Source organism: Meles meles, chromosome 2, assembly GCF_922984935.1.
Source record: "Meles meles chromosome 2, mMelMel3.1 paternal haplotype, whole genome shotgun sequence".
NCBI lineage: Eukaryota > Metazoa > Chordata > Mammalia > Carnivora > Mustelidae > Meles > Meles meles.
The window spans coordinates 84,424,788-84,450,579 of NC_060067.1; the positions used below are offsets into that span (position 1 = coordinate 84,424,788).

Here is a 25,792-nt window from a genome sequence, read left to right on the forward strand (position 1 = left end):
AATCCAGGCGCGCCTGGGTGGCACAGCTGGTTAAGCATCCAACTCTTGGTTTCAGCTCAGGTCATGATCTCAGGGTCATGAGACTGAACCCTGCATCAGGCTTCATGCTCAGTGCAGGGTGCTTGAGATTCTCTCTCCCTCTGCCCCTCTAGCTTGTGCTCTCTAAAATAAATAAGTAGCAATAATCGCGCCTCGGATAAACCTCATTGGCTACGATACTGCCACTGCGCAAAGCTTAAAATAAATAAGTCTTAAAAAAAAATGAGTAACATCCAGAATCATTATCATGAACTATATAAAGGCTTTACTGGATTTGTCCCTTGATCTACCTTCTCAATTTTTTTTCTTGCCACTCTCCCCACCTTCTCCACTCCTTTATCTCATGTATCAACTACCTTTGCACATTTGTTACAACAAAAAAGGGCTTTCTGCCTCGGTGGCTTTATACTTGTTACTCACTCTGCCCAGACATCAACCCACACCTTACCTTCAAACTGCTTTCTCATCTTTCAGGCTGGTTTACCTGTTCCTTCTTCACAGAGGCTCTCCTTATCACTACCACACAGTTCATTTCCACTATGCATCCCACCCATTAATTTCCTTTATATTTAAATGGTATCTTGTTGTTTCCAGCTTATCCTTTCCCATTAGAATGTAAGTTACAGACAGAAGGAGACCTTTTCTTTCTTGCTTACCACTGTATTCTCAGTGCCTAAAACAGTGCCTCGTACATATAAGTAATCAGGTATTTTGAAAAAATGGCCAACAACTGGGGAATAGTAAAATCAAAGTTTATTAGTACAATAAATGGCATATAGTCTTTCTGATCTCTGGTTTTGTGACAAAGCCTAAGCTGTGATAACTTCTTAGTATGACCATATATTTATATATATATATGTGTGTGTGTGTGTGTGTGTGTATAGAAATATTAACTTAATTTTGAGGTATCTTTATATTGAAGAAAAGTCAGCAATCTGTTATGATTTTTTTGGGAAAATCAAAGCTATCCTAATTTTTTTTTTTTTTAAAGATTTTATTTATTTATTTGACAGATAGAGATCACAAGTAGGGAGAGAGGCAGGCAGAGAGAGAGAGAGAGAGGAGGAAGCAGGCTCCCCGCCAAGCAGAGAGCCCGATGCGGGGCTCGATCCCAGGACACTGGGATCATGACCTGAGCTGAAGGCAGAGGCTTTAACCCACTGAGCCACCCAGGCGCCCCAAAGCTATCCTAATTTTTAATAAAAAAAAAAAAGAGGCCCATAAAATAATCTTTCATAAATCAACTCATGGAAAAGCCAAAAAAAAAAAAAAAAAGATTCCTGCTGTATACTGGGTTTACGTCAAAGCCAATAGTGTCAGCAAGCAGAGAAGAGTAAAAAGAACTTACTACCCTCTTAGTTTCCCTCTAAAACTGAATTAAATTCCAAAGTCTACTCTGATTTGGTTCACATTTTTTGGGAAGAAGGAAGAAACGACTTTATAATATGATATGTAAGACTTAGCTCTTAAACTTCTGGATACAGAATTTTAAAAATCCTAGAGAAAACCATTAAGAAATAAATACAGCATACAGGATGTTTTCTACACAGGATACTCAACCATCACTCCTTGTTAGCAATGCTTTGGAAATAAACTACAATTTATTCAACACTTATTATATCCAGCTATGGTAGGGATTTAAAAGATAATATATGTGGTACATGCCTGCTAAAAATGCCAAGGATATGATCCACAATATTAACCTTTTTCTCTTGATTATGTATGTTGTAGAAAGAATATTTAGGAACATCTTACTTATCTAGAAGAAATCCCTTATATGGGGACATAAACTACCTAGAAATATTCCTATAAGCCAAAACACTCTTGGGTAGGCAAGTAAGTCTCTTGAATGGCTAAAGCAGCTGTCATAACTTCATACCCTTTATTCACAGGTGCAGTCTTTTTTTTTTTTTTTTTAAGATTTTATTTATTTATTTGACAGGCAGAGATCACAAGCAGGCAGAGAGGCAGGCAGATAGAGAGGTGGAAGCAGGCTCCCTGCTGAGCAGAGGGCCCATGTGGGGCTCGATCCCAGGACCCTGGGATCATGACCTGAGCCAAAAGCAGAGGCTTTAACCCACTGAGCCACCCAGGTGCCCCTCACAGGTGGAATCTTTTAAGTCCACATCCAGAGCATTCTTCATTCTTTTAAGCTCACAGACAAAATAAAAGCAGCAAATAAGAAACGCTAGAGGTGGCAGAAAAATGGATGCTATATTATTGTTTTCAGTGCCTAGGATCTGCTATACACAGAAAACGAAATAAAGGTCTCAGCAGAGATTTTTAAGAAAAAGAAGTGAAGAAAACTGAAATCGTTATGAAAAACTCATCCTAATGGCATAAAGAGTGCTCTCAATATTAGTAAAAATAAATCTTAATGGATTAAATTTACATGTCTGACAAATTATTATGAACTACAACTAAGAAAACTAACTTTTCAAAAAAACTATTCTTACATTAATTATAAAAAACTCATACCCTTTACTAACAGATTAAGACACTTCTTTTCTCTTCAGTTCAAGGAAAGATATAATAGCAAAATAATACATGGGAAGAAGAATGAAAGAAAATGCCATGATCCTTCTTAAATGGGTACTTTAAACAGTAGTAGGATTCTGATCAATGTGGAAGATTTTAGTTTAAGTATTAATAAAAACAAAGAGACAAACTTCACAAAAGGGAGAAAGTCTTGAAATTTAACAAGACAAAATCCATTTTTTAAAAAGATTTATTCTTCTATTTGAGAGAGAGAGGGCACATGAGCAGGAATGGCAAAAGGAGAGAGAATCTTAAGCAGACTCCCCTACGCAGAGTTTGATCTCACAACCCTGAGATCAGAGCCTGAGCTGAAATCAAGAGTTGGATGCCCTATGAGCCACATCACCCAGGCACCCTCAAAATCCATTCTTAATATACACAAAACACAAAAAATCTAGGGCAGATTTCCAATTATGACCAAAACAAAATCTAATATCCCATTAAAAATAACATAAATGGTACATATATAAAAAGATGAAATCTTTGTGAAATGGAAAATATCACATTCTGAGTTCTGCATCTAAAGTACAGAAAGAGTAATATGGAAATAAACAGTCTAAAATCTGTATTGACATTACTGAATGTATAGCACACTCATGTTCAAATACCACAGATATCCCCTAAGCCCAGGAAAATAGCATTAAGCATATACTTTATCTAAAAAAAGGTACATGTATAGTTCAAAATGTGTCAATCTGAATGGATTTATCTCTAAGCTAAAAAGCTAGCCATAATACATGTTTTTAATGGAAATAAAGAAGAATTTAGGAAAGACGACTCCAAACACATGTGTTTCATATAAGGCTATTAAAGACGCAAAAACCTCTAAAGTTTAAAAAATGTGAAAGATGTACAGCATTTAAAATTATACTTAAAAAATCACTCTTTGATGCTTTTATTAAAAAAGTTTTATCAATTTTTACAGTAAAATCTCAGAGATTAATATTTTCAACTTTTAATCTATCAGTTATAATTAAGAAACTAAATATTTATTAGAGGAACCTTGCAATAGGTTTTCTACATACCACATCGTCTTTGCTTTCATTCTTAAATGAAGCTTCTGTCTCCATAGGAGCATCACTGTGATCCCCTTCCACATTTTGCTTCTCAATTACTGATGCACTGGCCACACTGAAGATTCCATGGATGTTAACACGAACTTTAACCTTCACTTTGGAACTATCACCATCAGACTGAGGAAAAACATTCTGAATAGTGAAGCTCCCTTAAGGAAAAAAGAGCTTCCATCAGAACATGAGCCTCCAATTAATTTATTCATTCACTCTTTTAGATGAAGGCAAATAATCATAAATTATATCCAGAATAACTACTGTGGAAAATGCACTGACCCTAGATTACCTCTTTTTTATATCTTAATGGACCTAATATTAAGATTTAGAAGGGTTAAGCAGCCTGCCCAAAATCACCAATGCTAGGACAAAGGTAAGTTGGAACTTCAACAAAGGACAATTTGTCTCAAGGCAATAGAGCTTTTAAGTATTTTATAAATTGCTATTTTAAAACCAAAATAACAAAATTCAATTTATAAGCTGGACAAAAATGGACATTATCCTTTTGTTCCAAGTTTTGCAAATCATAACCATCTTGGTAATTCGCAAATAAAGCAATTTTTTAAAATTTCACCCTATAACAAAATTGCTAAGTTATTCAGTCACTAATACCTACAGAGATACTAACTTTTCACTTTAAGAAACTATTTTATTATATCTTTTAAAATACCTTATTTTTAGGTAATCTCTACACCCAACATGGGGTTTGAACTCACAACCCCAAGATTAAGATTCACACAACTCTTCCAACTGAGCCAGCCAGGTGCCCCTCTGTGTTTTATTTTTAAAAATCCACAATATATAATGATATCCATAGTAGAGAAAGGACACTAGGCAGAAAAACTGAAGTAAAAAATTTGGTTGACCTTAGTTACAGGTTGAATTGAGACCCTTACCCTCAAATTAATATAAAGTCCTATTCTCAAGTACCTCAGAAGATGACCTTATTAAGAATACAAGGTCTTAGCAGAGGTAATCAGGTTAAAATGAGGTTATCAGGGTAGGCTTTAATCCAGTGACCGATGTCCTTCTATGGAGACAGATACACATACAGGGCAAATGTCATGTGAACATGAAGACGGCCATCTACCAATCAAGGACAGAAGCCTGGAACAGACCCTTTCCTCAAAACCCTCAGAAGGAATCCTATCAACACTTTGATTTCAGACTTCTAGCTTCTAGAACTAGAGACAACAAATTGTTTAAGCCACTCAGTTACAGAAGCAAGGGCAAACGAATTCCACCTTCCCTAACTTATTTCTACTGCTTTCAATAACGTATTTGAGATATTCAGATTGTTCCCTTTTTAGTCTATCAATAAAAGCAATACAAATAGAAAATTTAAAGAATTATAAATTATTCCTTCCCTTAAATGTAATAAAAATCATATTTTGTTTTATATCTCTAAAAAAGATTACTCAGTTAAAACAGTTATTACAGTCCCCAATTTTCACTTTTGTATTCATCCAATGATATGCATTCTAGTTGTTGCCAGGGAACTTAAGTTTAAAGTCAGAATACATAGTCAGTCTAACAGCACAATTTCAACTTACTGTTTAAGGAGTTTTTCCATAAAAAAATGACCCTTACCCAAACCTTTCAGGCAAATTACAGAGCATTTTAAATAGAGAAGTCAAAATGAATTAAAAACATTCAGATCTATGTTATTCCAGGATAAACTGTGAATACTAAAAGCGCATGTTTAGAAAAAGTATGAACAGCTTTCAGTGCTAGCTTAGCTCAAATATCAATTTATTAATTACTTGATTCAAATGTTAATATATTTATAAAGCAAAAGTTTGTGAAATTTTTTTCTTGAGTTCTCTTACCAATTCTTGGATCAGGATAAGGCACTTCATGTAAATTAGTATAAAATGCTTCTAGTTCAAATGGTTCCTTCTTGTGGAAAGTAATGACTTTTGAAAATGGGGCAGGATGGTTCTTACAGAATACTTCACATTCCCTAAAATGAAGTGGGAAAATAGTTCAAAATAAACAGAAAGTTGTCTATGAATCTAACTACAGTATCCATGTGATTCCTAATTCAAAAGCAGCAACTGTAAAGACCTCTGTCACAAATGTAAAGATAAAGAATTACTGGTTTTGCTATGAACATACAATTTGATAGGTTTATGGCTCAAAGTTTTTAGAATGTCTGTCATGAGACAATTTTATCCTACCAAAAAAAAAAAAAGAAAAATGAACTGAGACTAGGTATATTTTGAGGCCAAAATACAGGAACTAGTTTTTTGCTCACATCCTATCAGTTTCCAAAATACTTATCATATGTAACCCTTTAAATTGTAGCTCCCTTTAAAATACTTTAATTTGAAACCAATTTCAAACTTACAGAAAGGAGCAAAAATAACAGCACAAGGAACAAGGAACACCTATATATCTTTTACCTAGATTTACTGCCAGCATTTTATCCCACTTTTCTCAACACTTAAGTGCACACACTATGTACATGTATATTTTTTTCAGAACCAGTGGAGGGTGTTACATAACATTACAGCCCTTTACATCTAATTATTTCAATGTGCATTTCCTAACAGGGATATTTTCTACTATAACCATGGTACAGCTGTCAACTTTATAAATTTGCACTGATACTTCCATATTCCAACTTTTTCAACTGATGTAATAATGTCATAGTATTTCTTCCTCTCTAGTACAGGAAGTTTTAAAATCTACATAACAAGTCCCACTCTTAAACAGTTTAACAGAAATAGCTTAAACTATTGTTTATAGTGGCCTACAAACTTACTCTATAATACTATACCATTACCCTATTCATTATGGAAGGTTTGCAAATCTCATACTCATGGACCTTGCCCTCTATCCCAGCTTTCAAAAACCTACATTATTTTTTACTTTCTTATTGTAATCACTAGGATAGGTTTACTTTTCAAGTTAACTCCCCATATGTTTCTTAAAATACTTTTCTGGATCACTGTTATCTTCAACTGAACTTAACTTTAATTTTCTTCTTTAAAGTTTATTTAGGGGCTTCTGGGTGGCTCAGTGGATTAGGCATCTGCCTTCAGCTCAGGTCATGATCCCAAGTTCCTAGGATGGAATCCTGCAATGGGCTCCTTGCTTAGCAGGGAGTCTGCTTCTTCCTCTGCCCCTCACTCTGCTCATAACCTCTCTCTCACTCTCTCTCTCAAATAAATACAATCTTTAAAAAAATGATGTTTATTTAAGTTAACCTCTATACCCAACATGGGGCTCGAACTTACAACCCTAACATCAAGAGTCACATGCTCTTCCAACTGAGCCAGCTAGGCGCCCCTGAAGTTAACTTTAAAGAACAGCATTTCTTGCCTCAAAACTGACATTAGGACATGCCATTTAAATGTTCTGCAAAACATTCAGATCAGACTGATCCATAGTTTCAGAATTTGTGTAAAACTTTTAGTTTCTTGGGGGTGTGGATGTATAGAGTACAGAACAAAAAAACTTTAAAAGTAACTTTAAAATCTAAATACAGGTTTACCTTTTTGTACAAATTTTAAGCTCTGAAAACTAATCAGATATATTATTGGAAACACAAATTTTTATTTTGGCAGGGAAGCAAGCTATTTCAATCTTAAGCAGTTCATGGAAAAGGAAATGTAAACGTCAATAAAAGCATAAGACTGTGGCTCATGAAGGTCAGATATGCAAATCTATTAACAAAATACTTATTTTCTATTTCAGAATGTTATCTTTAATAGCATAGAAGAAAATGAGCTACAACAGATAATTCAGCAATGTTAAAAGGAATATAAATTGGTATAATGCTTTTGGTGAATAGTGTGGCAATACTGGTTATAATAATGCACATATCCTTTGAGTCAATTTCAGTCTTATATAGTTATCTTACACATATACTAAACCCAACTAAACAAGGAAATGTATACAAGGATGTTCCTAATAGCACTAACTGAATCAGAAAAAATAAGACTTTAGGGTGTATTTGTTAAATTAATTATGGCACACAGAACTGCTGAGAAAACAGTCACTGTCTATTGACATGGAAAGGTAATATATAACATTTTAAAAAGGAAGTTGCACTGGAAAACACTCAGATAATGATGTATGTATTTAAAAAGTACAACTTTGTTTATTTTATTTTTGGATATTCAAGAAAATGGATAGATATAAGTGTAGCTATTAACAATGGCCACCTTTGTAAAATGGGCTAAGTAGGAGTTGGGGTAGGGCAGATGCAGGTTTTTTAAGTTTTTATATTTCCATATTGTGATTTTATTTGAAAATAAGAATGATTTACTTTATAATAAAATATTAATTAAAAATATGCCATCATGGTTTACACATTATATAATATCTTATAGTTCCTTTTCATAAAATGAATACATTTTATTCAAAGTATTTGAGTTTTCATAAATCTTTAAAAAAAAAAAGTATTTGAGAGTTTTAGAAGCGTAAATTCCTCTAGTTCAGAAAGTTGTTTCAATTGGTTATTTACAATAAGCTCTAACCAAGGCTTTAAAAGTAACTTACCCAGTTCCATCTTCAAAAGAGGTCTTCCATCTTAATGTGATTGAATAGGGAACAAGGTCTGTTATAGAAAATTCACGCACTTTAAATGCTGGTGAGAGAATCGCACACTGAAAATAAGATGTATACCATATTTAAATCAACAAACACAAAACATACCGTAGGTTACCCTGATTGAACTGCTTGATAAAGTCCTTGAAATAAAATTGTTACATCCTAAAAATTACAGTCTTTTGGTAAGAGCTACTTTAAAATGCCAAGAGTACTCATTATGACCTTACAAAAATATAAAATATTTTTAAATCTGAAAAAAGAATTTTAAATGGGAATAATTATAAGAATTCATAATTTCACTACAGTATAGACATTATCCTATGACAGTTTAAAACATAAATTGGAAAAATGCAAGACTTACTTTATCAGGAATAATTTCAATTTATTTTTAGCCTATTGGCAAGTGGTTTGAATAAATAATATTAAAAGGTCCCTTTAGGCTTATCACCATATTTCTGTCAAAATATATACTGTAAAAAAGGGGAGATTATTAAATAATCATACCTGTAATGCACATCCTCTTGCAACAGCTTCATCAGCATTTAATGTGGTACTTATGTCTTTAAGAAAGAATTTAGTGATTTGTTCTTTCACTGCAGGAATTCGAGTTGCTCCCCCTACAATTTCTATACTACTTATGTCTTCACGTTGCAAGTCTGGAAAACAAAATGTTTTTAATTGAGAAAAATAAGATAGTCTTTATTAAAATGTGACCAAAAGACCTTGGAAAGTACTTTAAAAAAAAATCAATTTTGTTTTTGCTAAAAACAAGACTAAATAGAAAGAAGATAAAAACAAATTTTAGAAAAAGGCAAAACTTAGTAAATATTAACTATCCATGCGTCAAGCACTGCACTTGGTCCAGATGACAGAGTGACAATAAGAATAGACGAGTACCTCATGGGCTCTCCAGAGTCCTTCAATTTTCTAATTTTCACCTCACAAATACCCATAGAAAGTACTGGTTACCAAAAACGTTAACAAAAAGCAATCATGTCCCATTTCTACTTTTTTCTCATCTTAGACTTTACAGGATACTTACATATAAATACCTCCAAATATACCTAGTGTTAGTTTTATGATGTAAACAGTAACATAAGTCAGGAATTATTCTCATAAACCCAGATTCATAGTGCATTTACTCTTATAAATGAAGCTATAATCTCCCTAAATCTCTAAACGAGAGATAAAGGGGCACCTGGGTGGCTCAGTGGGTTAAGCCTCTGCCTTCGGCTCAGGTCATGATCTCTGGATCCTGGGATCGAGCCCCACATCAGGCTCTCTGCTTGGAAGGGAGCCTGCTTCCCCCACTCTCTCTGCCTGCCTCTCTGTCTACTTGTGATCTCTCTCTATCAAGTAAATAAAATAAAAAATCTTAAAATGAGAGATAAAAATCTTCAAAAAACAAATGAAAGTTTTCATCGCTTTTACCATTCCCTACCCCATTCAAGTGAATTAATGCCATAATACAATTTTGATGTTTCATCTAGTAATTTACACTTACTAGCTTGTTCCATTACTGCTTTTAATGGTGGCTCAACCCTGGTGAAGAGGGAAGCACATAGCTGTTCAAATTGAGCCCTGTGGGAAAAATAAATAAAATTCTATCATTTTGGGATATAAAATTCAAGTAGATCTTCTAAACAGGATGAAAAATATCAGACATGATCTAAACATAAAATAAGCCAATACTTCTTAAATCGAAAACATACACGGTACCTGTTCATTTTACTAGAAACATCAAGGTCATTCATGAAACACTCAATGTTCAGTGGAAGATCTGATGCATTTGCACTCATTAGCTTCTTCAGTTTTTCACATTCCTGATATAAACGCAACAAAGCCCGAGAATTTTCTTTCACATTTATCTTATATTTGGTCTTGAATTCCTCACAGAAGTAGTCTACTAAAGCCTCATCAAAGTTCCTGCCACCCAAATATGGATCAAAGGTGGTAGCCAAGACCTGTTTAACCAAAAAACCAGAACTGAATTTTCAGAAATATAAATGCTTTCAAAAAAATAAAAACCAACTTTTAAAATAAAAATAAAGTTAAAGGCAAAAAACTTGTCAAAACTTGTCAAAAGGGGTGTCAAACTTGCTATCACTTATACTAATTATCACTTATATTTAGCCAACATACTTACCCATTCTGAATTATCTATTTTGGGTTGCAGATCCATATACCATAATTATAATTAATTCTATTTCTGAATAATTTAGTTACAACAATTAAAACTTCACTATCTCATATCCGTTGATTCTATAGCAACACTGGACAGGCCAAAAACCAAGTTTAAGAGAGCAAAGGAACAGTCCTAAAGCATGAAACCAAAACAAAATAGCCAAGAAAAGCCAATTCAAAGATTAAATCTAAAATAGCACAATTGGTCAATTTTCAGGTCAGGAATTAGGCCTTCTGACTACCATTAAAAAAAAAAAGGGGGGGGGCCCTTGGTGGCTCAGTGGGTTAAGCTGCTGCCTTCGGCTCAGGTCATGATCTCAGGGTCCTGGGATCGGGTCCCACATCGGGCTCTCTGCTCGGCGGGGGGCCTGCTTCCCCCCCCCCTCCGCCTGCCTCTCTGCCTACTTGTGATCTCTGTCAAGTAAATAAATAAAATCTTAAAAAAAACAAAAAAAAACAAAAAACCCAAGCCATTTTTATAGCATTTTTATAAAAACATAGAACAAAAGAATCCATGACAAAACAAAAAATAAAACAGAAGAAAGTGAAGAAAAGAAACAAAAATTAATAATATAATAAACCTGTTGACCAATGAGCCCCAGCTAGTGAATGAATCAAAGAGGAGTAGAAAAGTCACAGAACTTGAACACCATACCTCTTGAAAATGCAGGAGCAAGATATCTAGTCTCTCTCTCCAAGGTAGAGGACACAAATGACTACTTACACTAGTCACTTAAAAAATAGAAACCCCACTGTTGGTGTGGCTCCTCGGGTTTTTTTCACAAGAATGTGTGATGGAACAATAGTAAACCCTACAGAAGTTGTAAACATAATGTGATTGGGTTATCAGCCCACAGACTAGTATGGAGAATTCATGGATCAACTTCTTGCTAGGACCAGTACTACACAAAATTAACTGCAAAACTATGTTGGTATATGACTAGTGCAAACATGCATCCTTCCGGACAGAAGGGCCACAGATATGGCTACTCGAAGATATCTACTAAAAAGGAAGGGAGGAAAATATTCTTAAGTTAAAATTGAAGACTAAACAACAGATTAAACCAATTTACAGAAAACTATCCTATATTCATTATAAGTCATTACCCTTGTGTTTTCTGCTTACAAGGATGTTACTATAAACTGTGAGACAGAAGGCTCTAAAAGGTCTGTTGGATAGTATTTCATCCTCTAAGTAACTTCTACACATGTGACTGAGGATGAGAGACAAGATAAGATGACGAATGTAAAAATGAATGTAAAATCAAACAAACTGTAAGATAAGCACACAGAACTAAACGATGCCACATTCTAGAAAATTGTAATTAGAACTCCTGGATAAGGAAAGTTTATAAAACAAAGGGAATCATTTTAGAAAATGTTTCCTAAATATATTTATGGATAGTAATGTACTTAATGCTCCCTGTAGGTGACCTAACACCTTGACAATAAAAATAGCTAATACATATTACAGTATCTATTATAAGGCATTCCAAGCATTTATCATACATTAAAACTAATTTTTCCTCAAAAATTCTGAGGTAATTACTGATACTATCTTTAGGTGGCAAATCTGAGATTTAAGGAGAGTATGTAACTTGCTCAAGGTCACAGTTTTTAAGTGGCCGAGCCAGGATTTAAACCCAGGCACTAAGATTCTCTATATTGTCTTACATGCTCTCTTAACCATTAAACTTACATATAGCAAATCATTTATTTACTTACTTTAAGTTTTCCTTTGTTAAAAGCACAAACGGAGACCTGGTAGGCAGAATGTCCCATATCAATAAATACTACATTTCTTGGTTTCTCATCCAGTGGGGGAAGATCCTGTTTATAAATTCCATATGCTAGTGCAACTGTGTAAGAACAAAGAAATTACATTAGTATCAGGATAGCAGTCACTTGGAAAACAAAAGATAAGTCCTTTTGATACTACACTTTAATAGAGAGTAATATAAATGATACTCATATTTCAAAGTAAATTAACTTTATAATTTGGTTACTGTTTTTATTTTTCCTTTAGAATCATTTATGTTATAGATAATTCTTTCAGCAAATATGACATATTTAACTTTTAGCAAAATACTGTACTACAAAACTAAAGGTTAAAAGAGCCAGTACACAGTAAGTTTTAAAAAGATAAATGCTTTATATTAAAACAAAACAACCAGAACAGTATTTTTCTGACAGTGATTTTCAAACTGCAAAGTGCTCACCTGCAGTAGTTTCATTCATCAACCTTAAACAATTTAAACCTGCAACCTGGGCTGCAGCCATCACAGATCTTCTCTCAGCATCAGTGAAAAAGCTAGGAATCTGGTATTTTAAAACAGTAATTAAATATATTGGTTTGATATAATAGATTTTAAACATTTCATCAGTTAAAAATGTAAAATAACTGCTTTAAAAGCTTAAGGCAAAGAATGGTGTTCTAATTAAATAAACAAGAAAAAAAATACTAGTTTTTTCTTTTTGGCAATTTCTATACCATAAAGTGTTGACCTAAGTTTGAACACAAATTTAAAGCAATTAATAAGATGAAACTATACTTCAAGATTTCCAAAATATGTTCATCTAAATCTTTTTTTTTTTTTTTTTTTTAAAGATTTTACTTATTTATTTGACAGAGAGAAATCACAAGAGAGGCAGGCAGAGAGAGAGGAAGGGAAGCAGGCTCTCCGCTGAGCAGAGAGCCCGATGCGGGACTCGATCCCAGGATCCTGAGATCATGACCTGAGCTGAAGGCAGCAGCTTAACCCACTGAGCCACCCAGGTGCCCTGTTCATCTAAATCTTTATTGTGTTGGGTCTGCTCTATGGAAAAAAAAAAGTGAGTTCATCTTTAATAATGAAAAATTGAAAGCCCAAGACTGTTAAAATGAGAATAAATATATCTTGGTATTTCCATATAATGGAATACTATGTGGCTGTTAGAATCAGGCAGATCTGAATAGTCATGGAAGAGTATCTATACTGATTAGAAAAAAGGGCATGTGTAGCATGATTTTTGTGTAGGTACATGTTACCTAGGAGAATATAAAACCCAAAGGTTTGCAGTGCCTATCATCTCAAAGGGAGGGGGTATCTATATTGGAGGGGACTTATGAAGAGCATGTACTTCTTTTAAAATCACCAAAAACCACTATATGTTTAATTAATGTTAATTAAACAAAGATTTTATTAAAAGATAACTGAGACTTTTAAGATTTACATATACTTAGTTCTGTCAAATTTTGATTTGTGTCTACAGACAGATTTCTGAGAAGCTAATTAAGTAGGAATACCTGGGTGGCTCAGTTGGTTAAGCATCTGACTTAGGCTCAAGTCATGATCTCAGGGTCCTGGGACAGAGCTGAAGTGGGCTCCACACTCAGCAGGGAGTCAGCTCTTCCCTTCCCCCTCCCCCTGCATGTGTGCATGTGTACTGCATGCTCTCTCTCTCAAATAAATAAATCTTTAAAAAAAAAAAGCTAATTAAGTACATTCATGTACAAAATGACTTGGAGCTCTTCCAATTTTAAGTAAGTTGTCTCCAATTTTATTGCTTTTTGAAGTCAGAAATTTCATTTAACAGATACTAACAACAGGAAAAGAACTTGAATTTTGATAAACTGTTTATCCTGATTTTGCTATTATCCTTCTGACAAAAATCCAAATTCTAATATAGACTTCACTTAATACTCATTGAGCACTTATGTACCAGGTCCTTTTCTAACCACTTAAGGATATAACAGTGCATAAAACAGAAAATACTTCCCCTTATATAGCTCACAATGTGTCTATCACACTAACTACAAAGTAAATAATGGCCAAAATGTTCATCATGCTCTCTTCTGACATTAACTTCTGATGTGAAAGTATTATCAAGTATAGTCAATGAACTTGAATTTAAGATGGATTTTAAAACCAAACCCACTAGGATGTATACTTTCAACTGGTAGTACAAGGGAAGAGTTATAGGCAGAGGCTTGGGAATGACATACAGGGGTGTGAATTCTGGCTTACAACTCATTAGCTCTGTTGATTTGGGGCAAGTTATTTAACTTCTCTGTGTCTGCTTTTTAATCTATAAAACTGGAGCTAAAAATATCCTACCTTCATAGGGTGGTTCTGAGGATTAAATGAGTTAGTACTTATGAAATGCCTGCAACATTGCCTGGCCAAAGGTACACTCTATTATTTGCTATTATTAAATGGTCAGAATAGAAAATATTAAAGCTCTATTATTTTTCTCTCATTCAAAAAATTCTAAATACCTATAATAATCTAATTACTAAATTCCAGTAGAGTTTATAATCCAATTCTATTTTTCTGAGGACAGGAGACTGTTGAACTTAGAGAAGTTTAATAGTATTAGAAATATACTCACATTTAAGTGACAACATGTAACTTTAAGAAGTTATCAGTATATAATGGGATCTCAAAAGATAAGAGTAAATGATGAAATGTTCTATGAATCCTTAAAGACCTTTTCTTTCTGAAAAATATTGCATGCTCTCTTATATGTGGAATCTACAAAAGCTAAATTCATAGAAGCAAGACAGTAGAGTGGTGGTTACCAGAGGCAAGGAGGTGGGGGAAATGGGGAGATACTGGCCAAAGATTACAAAGTTTCAGTTATGTAGGAAGAATAAATTCTAGAAATCTAATGTATAGCATATGGTGTCTAGAGTAAGTAATAGTGTATTATATACTGGAAATTTGCTGAGAAAGTAGATCTCAGGTGTTCTTGCCACACACACAAAAATAGTACTTGAGATGGGTATGTTAATTTGCTCAATTGCAGTAACCATTATCATTTCACTATGTATACGTATGTCAAAGGATCATGTTACACACCTTATACCTAAACAACTTTTACTTTAAAGGAGATACAATAAGATTCTGGGGGGTGATAAATATGTTTATAATACTGATAATGATTGATGATGGTTTTGTGTAAGCATATGTCAAAATTTCTGAAACTATAACATGTTAAATATATCCAATTTTTCATTTAAAAAATTTTTCTTTCTGATACAAAATATATAAATATATATAATCTCAAATTCCCAACTGGGAATTTTCAACTTTGCCATGAAATGTTAAGGTCCCTACAGGTGGGAAGTTAAGAGTGACCAGGAAAGATTCTTAGGAATTACTGGCAGGTACAGCAGTCACTAATCATATACACTGTTTTTTTTTAAGATTCACAGATTATCATAACTGACTTTTTGGGAAACTAACTCAATCCTAAACTTTACCAAATAAGGTGTTTTTTTTTTTTAACATAAAAAGGTTTTTTTTGTTTGTTTTTTGTTTTTTTACTAAGTAAGATCAAAAGAGTAAAGAAAAGGAAAGAAAAATATTTCAATAGAATGTTAATATACTGGAAGGTACGATTGAAAGTAGTGAAGTAAACTTACTGAAATCACACAGTCTGCCACTGGTTTCTTCAAAGCATTTTCTGAAGTCTCTTTAAGTTTAGCCAGCAGCATTCCAGTAACTTGCTCAATTGCAAAAGGTCTCTCTTCTTCTAGGTACCGCACCTAAAACCAAAAGTTGAGATATTTATTAAGAGTCTTTTATTCATCCAATATGTATTCTGTGAGGATCTACTCTATACATGATAGACAAACAACAGCGAAAAAGTCTTTGCTCAAGAAGTTATATTTTGAAAAAGATTTTTCTAGTATTACCACCTCTCATTTCTAAAATTCAAATGACTTACACATAGTAATATAACCAAATTGTCCTCAAAAATGTCTTCCTGCCTTAGATCTCTCCTTTCACAAAAGCAATTTTTTAAAAAGATTTTAAGAAAGAAAGAGTGTGTGCTAGTGTACACATAAGCAGGGGGAGAGGGGCAGAAGTAGGCTCCCCACTGAGCAGGGAGCCTGATGCAGGGCTCAATCCCAGGACTCTGAGATCATGACCTGAGTTGAAGGCAGACGCTAAACGGACTGAGACACCCACATGCCTCTCACAAAAGCAATTTTTATCATTCACTTTCTAGGCATATATTGAAAGAGAAAAAGATCAAATAATCCTCCTTTAGAAAGAACTCTTCTGGGTTTAAAATGAAAGATTTAGTCATACAGTTTTAGGAAGAGGAAATTAGAATATCAGGAAAGAAAATTTCTTATTAAAAAAGATATTTTATCTATTATTCCAAGGTTTCTAGGAATAATCATAAGTTAAATATTAGAGATGTATATATGAAATTTTAAAATTATGTTTTTTAGACCAAATAACCACTTCATCTTACATACAGGTTTAAGAGTAGGTTGCATTTAAGCACACAAAAGGGAACTTTACAATGCTTCTTGATGAAGGAACACTGGAAGATGTGTGCTTTAGATAATTAAGCCCTTTTATAATAACCAATAAATTTATGAGCAATATAAAGTTACCTTGGAACCCATATAATAACTACATTTAGTTTACTGAAGAAAAAGTTATGTCTTACTTCTGTGTCCTTAGTGAACCGAATTTTATTCTGTAACACTGAACTCTGAAAGAGCTTTTCTCAAGCAGCACAACATACGTGTGTGTAAGTGTATATATGTATATCTATGGGGCCATGTTCATCTCTATGAAGTCACCCCAGTTTATGGCTAAATATTCCATTGTATAGGTACCACAATTCATTTAACCACTCATCAGATGATGAACACTTGGACTGTTCCTACTTTTTGAGTATTATGAACAATGCTATCGTGAAAATCAGGTACAAGTTTTTGTGTGCACACATCATTCAATTCTCTGGTCTATATAACGAAGAGTGAATCCGCTGGGTCATATGGTAACTGTGTTTTGAGGTAAAAAACACTAATGCTAACCAGTCTATAACTTACCATCTCAGGATGCAGAATTAAAAATCAAGAATCCATCTCTTATTTGGAAGTAGAGTTTGCTTTAATATAACAATTAATATACTTATGGAGTCTATTTTTCTAAATCACTTATGCCTCTGCCTTTATTGCTTAAATACTGTTCACTTCTAAAAGTTCTTCAAATAATTTTTTCTTGACAATAAAAGTATTTTCTGGATTTTAAAAATTATCTAGGGGCACCTGGGTGGCTTAGTTCTTGAGTATCTGCCTTCAGCTCAGGTCCTGGTCTCCCGGTCCTGGGATCCAGCCCTGCACTGGGCTTCCAGCTCAGCAAAGAGTCTGCTTCTCACTCTCTCTCTCTCCCCCTTTGCCCCTCCCCACTGCTCATTCTCTCTCTCTCAGATAAATAAAACCTTTAAAAAAACGAAAAAACAAAAATAAGAATTATCTAATTGTAATTGTTCTGCACTCACTAAAGCTTACTACAAAAACTGAATCTTGGTACATATGTACTAGGTCTAGTGGAAAAATATTATAAAGAGGCAATATTATATTTGGTTTCTTGAATTTAAATATGTTTGTACTCTGAGAGGCTTACCTTAACTCCTGCACTTCCATTAGGCATCTTCTGCAGTTCATAAGGAAGCCTGATCCTTTCTGTTTGCACAATGGGATCATCAAATGATCGCCCGTGAAGCTTTTTGAAGCCATGAATTGTATTTCTTACATTTGTGACTATCTGTTGGCAGTAAACACTTTTATTTATTGATATTTAATGAATGCAAAATCAACATTATGCTAATATTTAAGACCACCAAGTCTCTTTATCCTACACATTTAAGTTTAGAATTATACACAATCATTTGTCTGGCTTCCAGCTGACAGCAAAATTATACAATAAGAATGTATGCATCTTATATATTGCTCTACAAATTCTCTTCCTATTCTCGGAATGTAGACTCAAAATTAATGTTTTCAAAAAAGAAAAAACAAAAATGTAAAACTTTTCAAGTAATACAGTGAAAATCTATCTACAGCTCATCTGTTTGGTTTTCCTCACCTTTTGTTTTAGTGGATTAGTACGTTTGACTTCTCTTTCTTCCACTTTCATTCCTATGTTTTTATTGAAACACTCTTCCACATTGCCCCCTTTTTCTTTTCCTCTTAATATCTAGTTCTTTGTGAAACTTCCCATGTAGTGAAAATTAAATTTCTTACTGTTGAGAAGTGCTTCTAGGCTGGTAAATTTAAACTCCTTCCGTGTAGCATGACACAAAGTTAAAGTGTCTGAATTTGCAAATGGCTTGCATTTTAGCAAATTTTTAAACTAGAACATCTAGCTCAAACTATACACTAATATTGAGATCTAGTTGCTGCCCTCTTAGTTAAAGTCAAACAGATCTTGCTCTTCAGTTACAAATTACAAGATGAAAGCTACAAGTACGCTGAATTACCACATTGGTCTCTTTAGGAGGAATAACTTTAGTTCGCATTCTTATTGGAGACTCTGTTATCTATGATACGCTTAGAAGATCACACAGAATATAAGATGTAAACTTTAGTGAAAAAGTCATTTTGGCACAAACTCAACATTTGTTAATGTACAATATGAAAGTGTAGAAGATAACACTTTCATGTATAGGCCAATTAGAAGACAACCTTGAGGAAAGTCTTAAGCAAAAATTCCTAGATAAATGAGTCAATTATTCCCATAAAGTGAGGAGGGAAAAAAGACCTATTAAAGTTATTTTATGACAAAAGAAGACGCAGGTACACGTTAAAATATAAGAAGTAATTGTTAAAGGCTTTTGGTTCAGGGAAATAAAGTCTGAGGAAAATGAACCTCTAACAAAAAAACGTTAGAATTAAATGTTCTACTTATAAGCACTTTGGAAGCTTAGAAATATGAATACTTAAGTGGATTCCATGCAAAAGTAGCCACACTGGGTTACTCTGGAAATTAGTTCTTCCATCTTTCCCACCTTGTTTCACAAGGACATTGCTTACTTGTTTAAGTGTATATTCCAGATAGGATACCTCATAGAAAAGTGACCATACAGGGGAAAAAGTGATGTCATACACCCTAACTTCATAATTAAATAAGACTTTTTAAAAAATAAAATATAAGAAATATTTTACAACCCCAAAACAAAATATATCTATTAAAATACAAAGATATTAGAGTCTGTCAAATTTCTCTCCTTCTCTTTTCTCACTAACTAATAAAGTGGGAGCTTGGTTACCAAGATTCCATTAAATTCTTCCTGTAAGTCAAAACATCTACATTAACAATTTACCTGGCTCTTAGCTGCATTTCCAATGGCTCGAGTTCTTGATCCCAAAGATATACAGGCCCTAAACAAGGGAAAAACACAAAGTTTGTTCCCATGGTATGTTTATATTGATATGCCATTACTCTATCTCTTGTTATGAAAACAATGAATTAAATGGATTAACATAATCATGTATATTCTAAAAATAGGTTAATGGACATCAGATTTTTGCATAGTTTTGTTTCATAAGTAATAGAACAGTAGATAAAGTCAGAATGTTAGAATTTTTAGAATAAATGTTGCTAATAGCTGGCAATGCTCTTTTGGCCAGCAAAATTGTTTAGTAGGTCTATGACCTAATAAAAAAATTAACTGTGTTTAGTAAGGCCAGGTTGCATGGATCTAAATCCAAGCTCTGTAATCTTGTAGAAATTACTTAACCATTATTTGTCTCAGTTTCCCATCCAGAAGATAGTGCTGATAATAATATCTACTCACAAATTTGTAAGAGGATTAAATGAGTGAATATGGGTAAATGCTTTGGACACCACACTATTTTTTTTATTACTGCATTTAGATGTAATTCTACTTATAAAAGCAATTATAGAGCAACATTTTCATCAAAGTATCATTTCGTGTTATAATTTAAGAAACTGTTTCCATGATTTTAGTTGTAACTAGAGGTACCATTCAATCAATAACCAGGAGCACTATGTATATACTAGCTACAATAACCGTTGTTGGAGAATTTATAGTCTACAGAAAAAAATCAACATATAGGACTATAAACATATGGACATGAATACTAGTGAAAAAGAACAATCACTTCTATACGATAAGGCTTAGGAAAAGCAAGTATTAAGAGGTAATTTCTGAATTAAGATCTGAAAGAAGAGAAAAAATTTTAATATGTAAAATGTCCTTTGTCCAAAAGGACATTCCCAGTATGTAGGTGTATACCTATTCTCAATACAATAATCAGTGTGATTCTCTTCAAGACTAGGGTCATGAATTTCAGCTGCTGAAACCCTCCAATGATGTCTTGTTTCACAAAGCAAAACCTTAAGTCTCCCTAATAGCCAATAAAACCCTTCCTGGTCTGGTCCTTGGCTGCTCTACCCTATAACTTCAATCTAGACACAGCAGTCTCTTTGCTATTTCTAGAATAAGGTAAGCACACTCCTTCTTCAGGGCCTTTGTACATGCTATTCTCTATCTCTGGAACACTTCTAAATATACCCATCCACATGGCTTACACTCACGTTTTTCATATTTCGGCTCAAATGTCAGTTTGTCAGTACCTTTTCTATCTTACATAAACAATATTTTCTGCTCCTTCCCAACATATACATTTCCTGTTTACCTAATTTTATTTTCCTGCATAATGTATCACCATCTGATACAGTTTATTTACTGACTATCTCCATACCAGGGCATGAACTCCATGAGGGCAGATACATGTGCTCCATTCCTTTGATCTGTACTATCCAATATGGTAGCCACTAGCCACACATGGCTAATAAGATTTAACCAAAATTTAAAAACTCAGTTCCTCAGCATTACTCATATTTCAAGTGCTCAACAGCCAACTTTCAAGGGCTTAACAGCCATATGTGACCAGTGAGTACAGAGAGAACAGATTATACATACAACAGAAGAGATATACAGTAGAACAGAAAGTTCTACTTGACTACTTGATAATACAGGCCTTGATCATTATCTGGTAATATAGTAAAAGTACTTATTGAATGAATAGAAAGATGGCTCCAAGGGTAATGTTTATTTGGAGAGTAGGAAGAATACAACTTGGCTAGTTTCATTTTTATAATATTGGGGTCAGATTACACAGAGCCTCAAACGGCAAGTTATAAATTTGAAGTTTATCTCAGTAGGTAAAGTGAATTAAAGGCTCCTGAATAAAGAAAAGAACAATCCCTGCTTATACAGAAGATGAACTGAAGAGGAAAGATGCAAGAACAATGCCTTTCTTTTAGTAGGCTCCATACCCAGTGTGGAGCCTAACATGGGGCCTGAACTCAAAAACAAGAGATCAAGACCTGAGCTGAGATCAAGAGTCTTAAGAACAGTGCCTTTATTTTTTAAAGATTTTTATTTATTTATTTGACAGACAAATAAATAATAATTTGGCAGAGAGGCAAGCAGAGAGAGAGAGGAGAGAAAGCAGGCCCCCGGCTGAGCCTGATGTGGGGCTCGATCCCAGGACCCTGAGATCATGACCTGAGCTAAAGGCAGAGGCTTTAATCCACTGAGCCACCCAGATGCCCCCAAAACAGTGCTTTTTAAGGGTTGAACAGGATACTGTTACACTGGGGGCCATATTTTCAAGGAGGGCAAGCAGTTAAATTCATCAGTTAACAGATTTTGGTTGAATAATTACTTTACGTCTGGCACTCAGTTACTAAAGATACAGCAAGGGGAAAAAGACATGGTTTTGGCTCTCTTGGAACTTACAGTGCTCACACAAATGAAAGTAAACTAGATGCTAAAAGAGAGGGTGTACATGATGCTCGATGAGTAGATAACAGAATTGATCTAGAGGAGGAGGATCAGGAAAGGCTAACCCGAGGAAGCGATGAGATTTTAAAGAGTAGATGATGATGGGGGTGGAATTAAAAGATTTGGGAGAGATCATTTTGACCACGTGAACTGATGGGAGGAAGGCTAGAAATTATCAGTAATCTGTATCAGGATGATGCCAGCTGAGAGAGAGAGAGAAGGAATTAAGAGTTATTTAGGAGGTACAACTCAAAGGACTTTGTGACAGACTAGATCTTCACTGTTCAATATGGTAGCCACCAGCCATATGTGATGATTAAGCACATGAAATGTGGCTAGTAGGAATTGAGATGTATTCATTTTAAGTGTGAAACATAATCTGGACTTTGAAAATTTAATATTTAAAAAGAATTATAAAATATCTGATTTTAAAATATGGAAATAAGATTTTGGACATATTGAGCTAAATCAAAAATATCAAAATTAATTTCACCTGTTTCTTATCTTTTTGGTGTAATTACTAAAATATTTATAGATATTGCTAACATTTTTACTGAACAGAGCTGGAATATATAAGAGGAAGAGGCAAGTATCATGACGAATATCTAGGTTTCCCATTTGCAGAAGAGGGTAGAGTGGTGTCATTTAATGACACAGAAAACTGTAAAATGGATGGGTTTGAGATGGACAATCACAGTGCTCACTGGACATGCTGAGATTGAGATATGTTTGAGACACCCAAGTAGATCATCTCTTCCAAATAACTCCTTGATCAACATAGTCCCTGCTAGAGTAGGTATTCGCATACCTAATATGGTTATTTATGTGGATGGCTGGCATTCTGTCCTAAAGTTCATCAGAGAAAATATGGATTTGCCTTCTTTTAGCTTACCTTATTATAATCTGTCCTTCTCTCTAGTCCATTATTTGGACACACTTAAGAATACTTTTAATTTTTTAATACTAGGCGACCATCACTTGAGTATATAGAAAATCTTATTAAGATTGATTCTCAAGAAGTTAACTTTTCCTAGAAAACTGAAGCCAAATAACATTGATTCAACGATATATTATTAAGCACTAAATTCTTTGAAACATGCTACACACACATATCACTTCACAGAGAAAGCTAAATAGTTACCACTATTATTCTTTGAAGTTAAAAGTAGACAACTTTTAAAGTTTAAACAATTTAGTGTTACAGCTTAGAAATACCTAGTTTCAATACACAGAAAACGTTCCTCACATAGCTAAAAAAAGGGCTGAATACTCCTTCCTTTTCTTTCAAAAAGATTCTGGAATCAAAATACCTAGCATCTCTTAAAACCTTTACCTGACTTTACTAACACAAGGAAAATAAACACATTATACCATACCTCAGAGGCTGACATAAAAGTTTTTATAGAAAGGATATTCAATACTTTACCCAAATATATATTGTATAATCCATACTTTCTATACTTATTTCAACTGCCAGTCAGAAATTCCATCTTATACCTAAAAACAAACTTTATAATGCAGGTTAAATCTCTAATTTCCAATCTGATATTGCCACCACAGTGGTAATCCCAGATTCTCAGAAAATGCCATAAATTCTAAACAAACAAAACTTCTAAATGTCCTATGTCACTTTTGGTAGATGAGGGGCATAAAAATCAAAAGACAAGTCCCCTGGGGATAAAAATACATTATATGTTTATTAAAAAAAAAAAATTTGGAAGCGGAGGCGAACCATAAGAGACTATGGACTCTGAAAAACAACCTGAGGGTTTTGAAGGGTCAGGGGTGGGAGGTTGGGGGAACAGGTGGTGGGTAATGGGGAGGGCACGTTTTGCATGGAGCACTGGGTGTTGTGCAAAAAGAATGAATACTGTTACGCTGAAAAAATAAATAAAATGGGGAAAAAAAAAAGACAAGTGTTAATTTAAGAAAGTTGTATTTTGCAGCATCTGGGTGACTCAGTGAAGCATCCAACTCTTGATTCTGGCTCAGGTCATAATCTCAGGGTTGTGAGATCAAGCACCACTTGGGCTCCACCCTCAGTGGAGAGTCTGCTTGAGATTCTCCCTCTCTACCTCTGGCCACTCCCACAGGCATGCTATCTCAAATAAATCTTTAAAAAACAACAAAACAGAACTGTATTTGTATTTTCCCTTAAAGTTTATGATTAATTTTCTTTCTTATAGAGCCTATTTTTATTAGGCCAAGCATGATCAGGCTGGAGAAAACACTAACTGCCAAAAGACTACGAGATTTCTCACCTAAGAGGTCAGTACTCTTTAAATTTGTTCACTTTGTCAGTCTCCACGAAGGATTCAAAGCCTCTTGACTGTACCACTTTCCTTTTAAAAATTACCCTATTTTAAAAACTGTCAGCTTTCCCTTGCCAGTTTCCATAAGATCACAATTACTATTTATAGCCTCTTATGTTATCAAGTACGTATTAAGAAAACAATAGCAGGGTGAATAATGATATGAACGGGCAATCAATTGATTTAAGTCAGGGGGTCATCTCCTGAGATTCCAGAAGCACTCCCCCCATTCCTCACCCCCAGAGTGTCAACCAAAAATGTACCTTCAGATATCATCAAATGTGCCCTAAGGCGCAAAATTTCCACCTGAGACCACTGCCTTATAGCAACATTTTCCAAATACGATTCTATGGAATATAATTCCTTGGAGATTCAAATAAGTTGGGAAAAACATTCTTTCCTGGGAGTGTTTCAATGCCTATAAACAAATGAGTGGATTTGAGAAGCTCTGTAGTAAAGAAAACATATGGTTATTTTTCAAGGTTAACTATCTCGAAAAAGATTGCCCCAGAAGGAAGTGGGGGAGTAATGTTCTCCAAAAGACTTCTGATAGCCATTTGCTTTCTATAGAGTTTGCCACTTAGAAAAACAAGACAATTTTTTTTTTTTTTTTAAAGATCTGAGAGAGGGAGAGAGAGCGCAAGCATGCATGCATGTGCACAGAGGGGTGGGGCAGAGAGGGAATCCTCAAGCAGACTCCCAGCTGAGAGTGGAGTTGACTAGGGCGGGGGTGGGGGGAGGGAGGTTTCTATCCCAGGACCCTGAGGTCATGACCTGAGCCGAAATCAAGAGTTGGCCATTTAACCTACTGAGCCACCCAGGTATCCCCAAAAGTAAGACTTCTTTTAGGCATACATGATTTAGTAATAACAAAAACTTTCTGGTCTTTCAGTATGGACAATGGATAAAACTTTTTAACATATAAAAAATAAAAATTTCTTTTATGAGTTTCTAAATGCTTTTAATAAATGTGCCTAATTCATAAACAAACTGGTTCACAACTTGAAGCTATTAACAGAAATCACACACAGTTCAACCCTGAACAATGAGGGAGTTAGGGGTGCTGAATCCCTACACAGCAGAAAATCCATGTATAATTTTAACCCACAAACAACTACCAATAGTCTACTGCTGACCAGAAGCCTTAATAACAGTTAACACATATTTTGTGTTGTATTATACACTGTGTCCTTATATTAAGCTAGAGATAAAGAAACATTAAGAAAATTACAAGAAAGAAAATATATTCACAGTCGTGTACTGTATTTATCAAAACAAAACAAAAAGTCCATCTATAAACAGACCTACACAGTTCAAACCCATATTGTTCAAGGGTCAACTATAATTACATAGACATATTTTAAAATCTGATTAGTTACATTAAATTAGATGTATTTAACTATTAGATACATTATTTTAAAAGCTGATTATCTTAAAATTCAACAGGTCAAATTCCAATAGCAATGCACCATAATTTTAAAG

The 25,792-nt window shown here is 34.2% G+C and overlaps 1 protein-coding gene and 1 pseudogene across 2 annotated transcripts in view; both read right to left on the bottom strand.

Moving 5' to 3' along the window:
- The window catches only part of HSPA4L (heat shock protein family A (Hsp70) member 4 like), a 50,953-nt gene that overhangs the window by 19,497 nt on the left and 5,664 nt on the right, over positions 1 to 25,792 (bottom strand). Inside the window, exons 2-12 of one of the 2 annotated variants that reach the window (XM_045990530.1) lie at positions 19,506 to 19,563; positions 17,807 to 17,947; positions 15,799 to 15,921; positions 12,611 to 12,710; positions 12,117 to 12,250; positions 9,927 to 10,171; positions 9,712 to 9,788; positions 8,712 to 8,863; positions 8,157 to 8,263; positions 5,477 to 5,610; positions 3,603 to 3,802 (exon numbers count right to left, since the gene is read on the bottom strand). In XM_045990530.1, the coding sequence (XP_045846486.1) occupies positions 3,603 to 3,802; positions 5,477 to 5,610; positions 8,157 to 8,263; positions 8,712 to 8,863; positions 9,712 to 9,788; positions 9,927 to 10,171; positions 12,117 to 12,250; positions 12,611 to 12,710; positions 15,799 to 15,921; positions 17,807 to 17,947; positions 19,506 to 19,563 (1,471 nt within the window). The remainder of the gene's footprint in view (positions 1 to 3,602; positions 3,803 to 5,476; positions 5,611 to 8,156; positions 8,264 to 8,711; positions 8,864 to 9,711; positions 9,789 to 9,926; positions 10,172 to 12,116; positions 12,251 to 12,610; positions 12,711 to 15,798; positions 15,922 to 17,806; positions 17,948 to 19,505; positions 19,564 to 25,792) is intronic. The other variant, XM_045990537.1, reaches the window with a different exon arrangement.
- Positions 156 to 236, bottom strand: LOC123937714 (annotated as a pseudogene).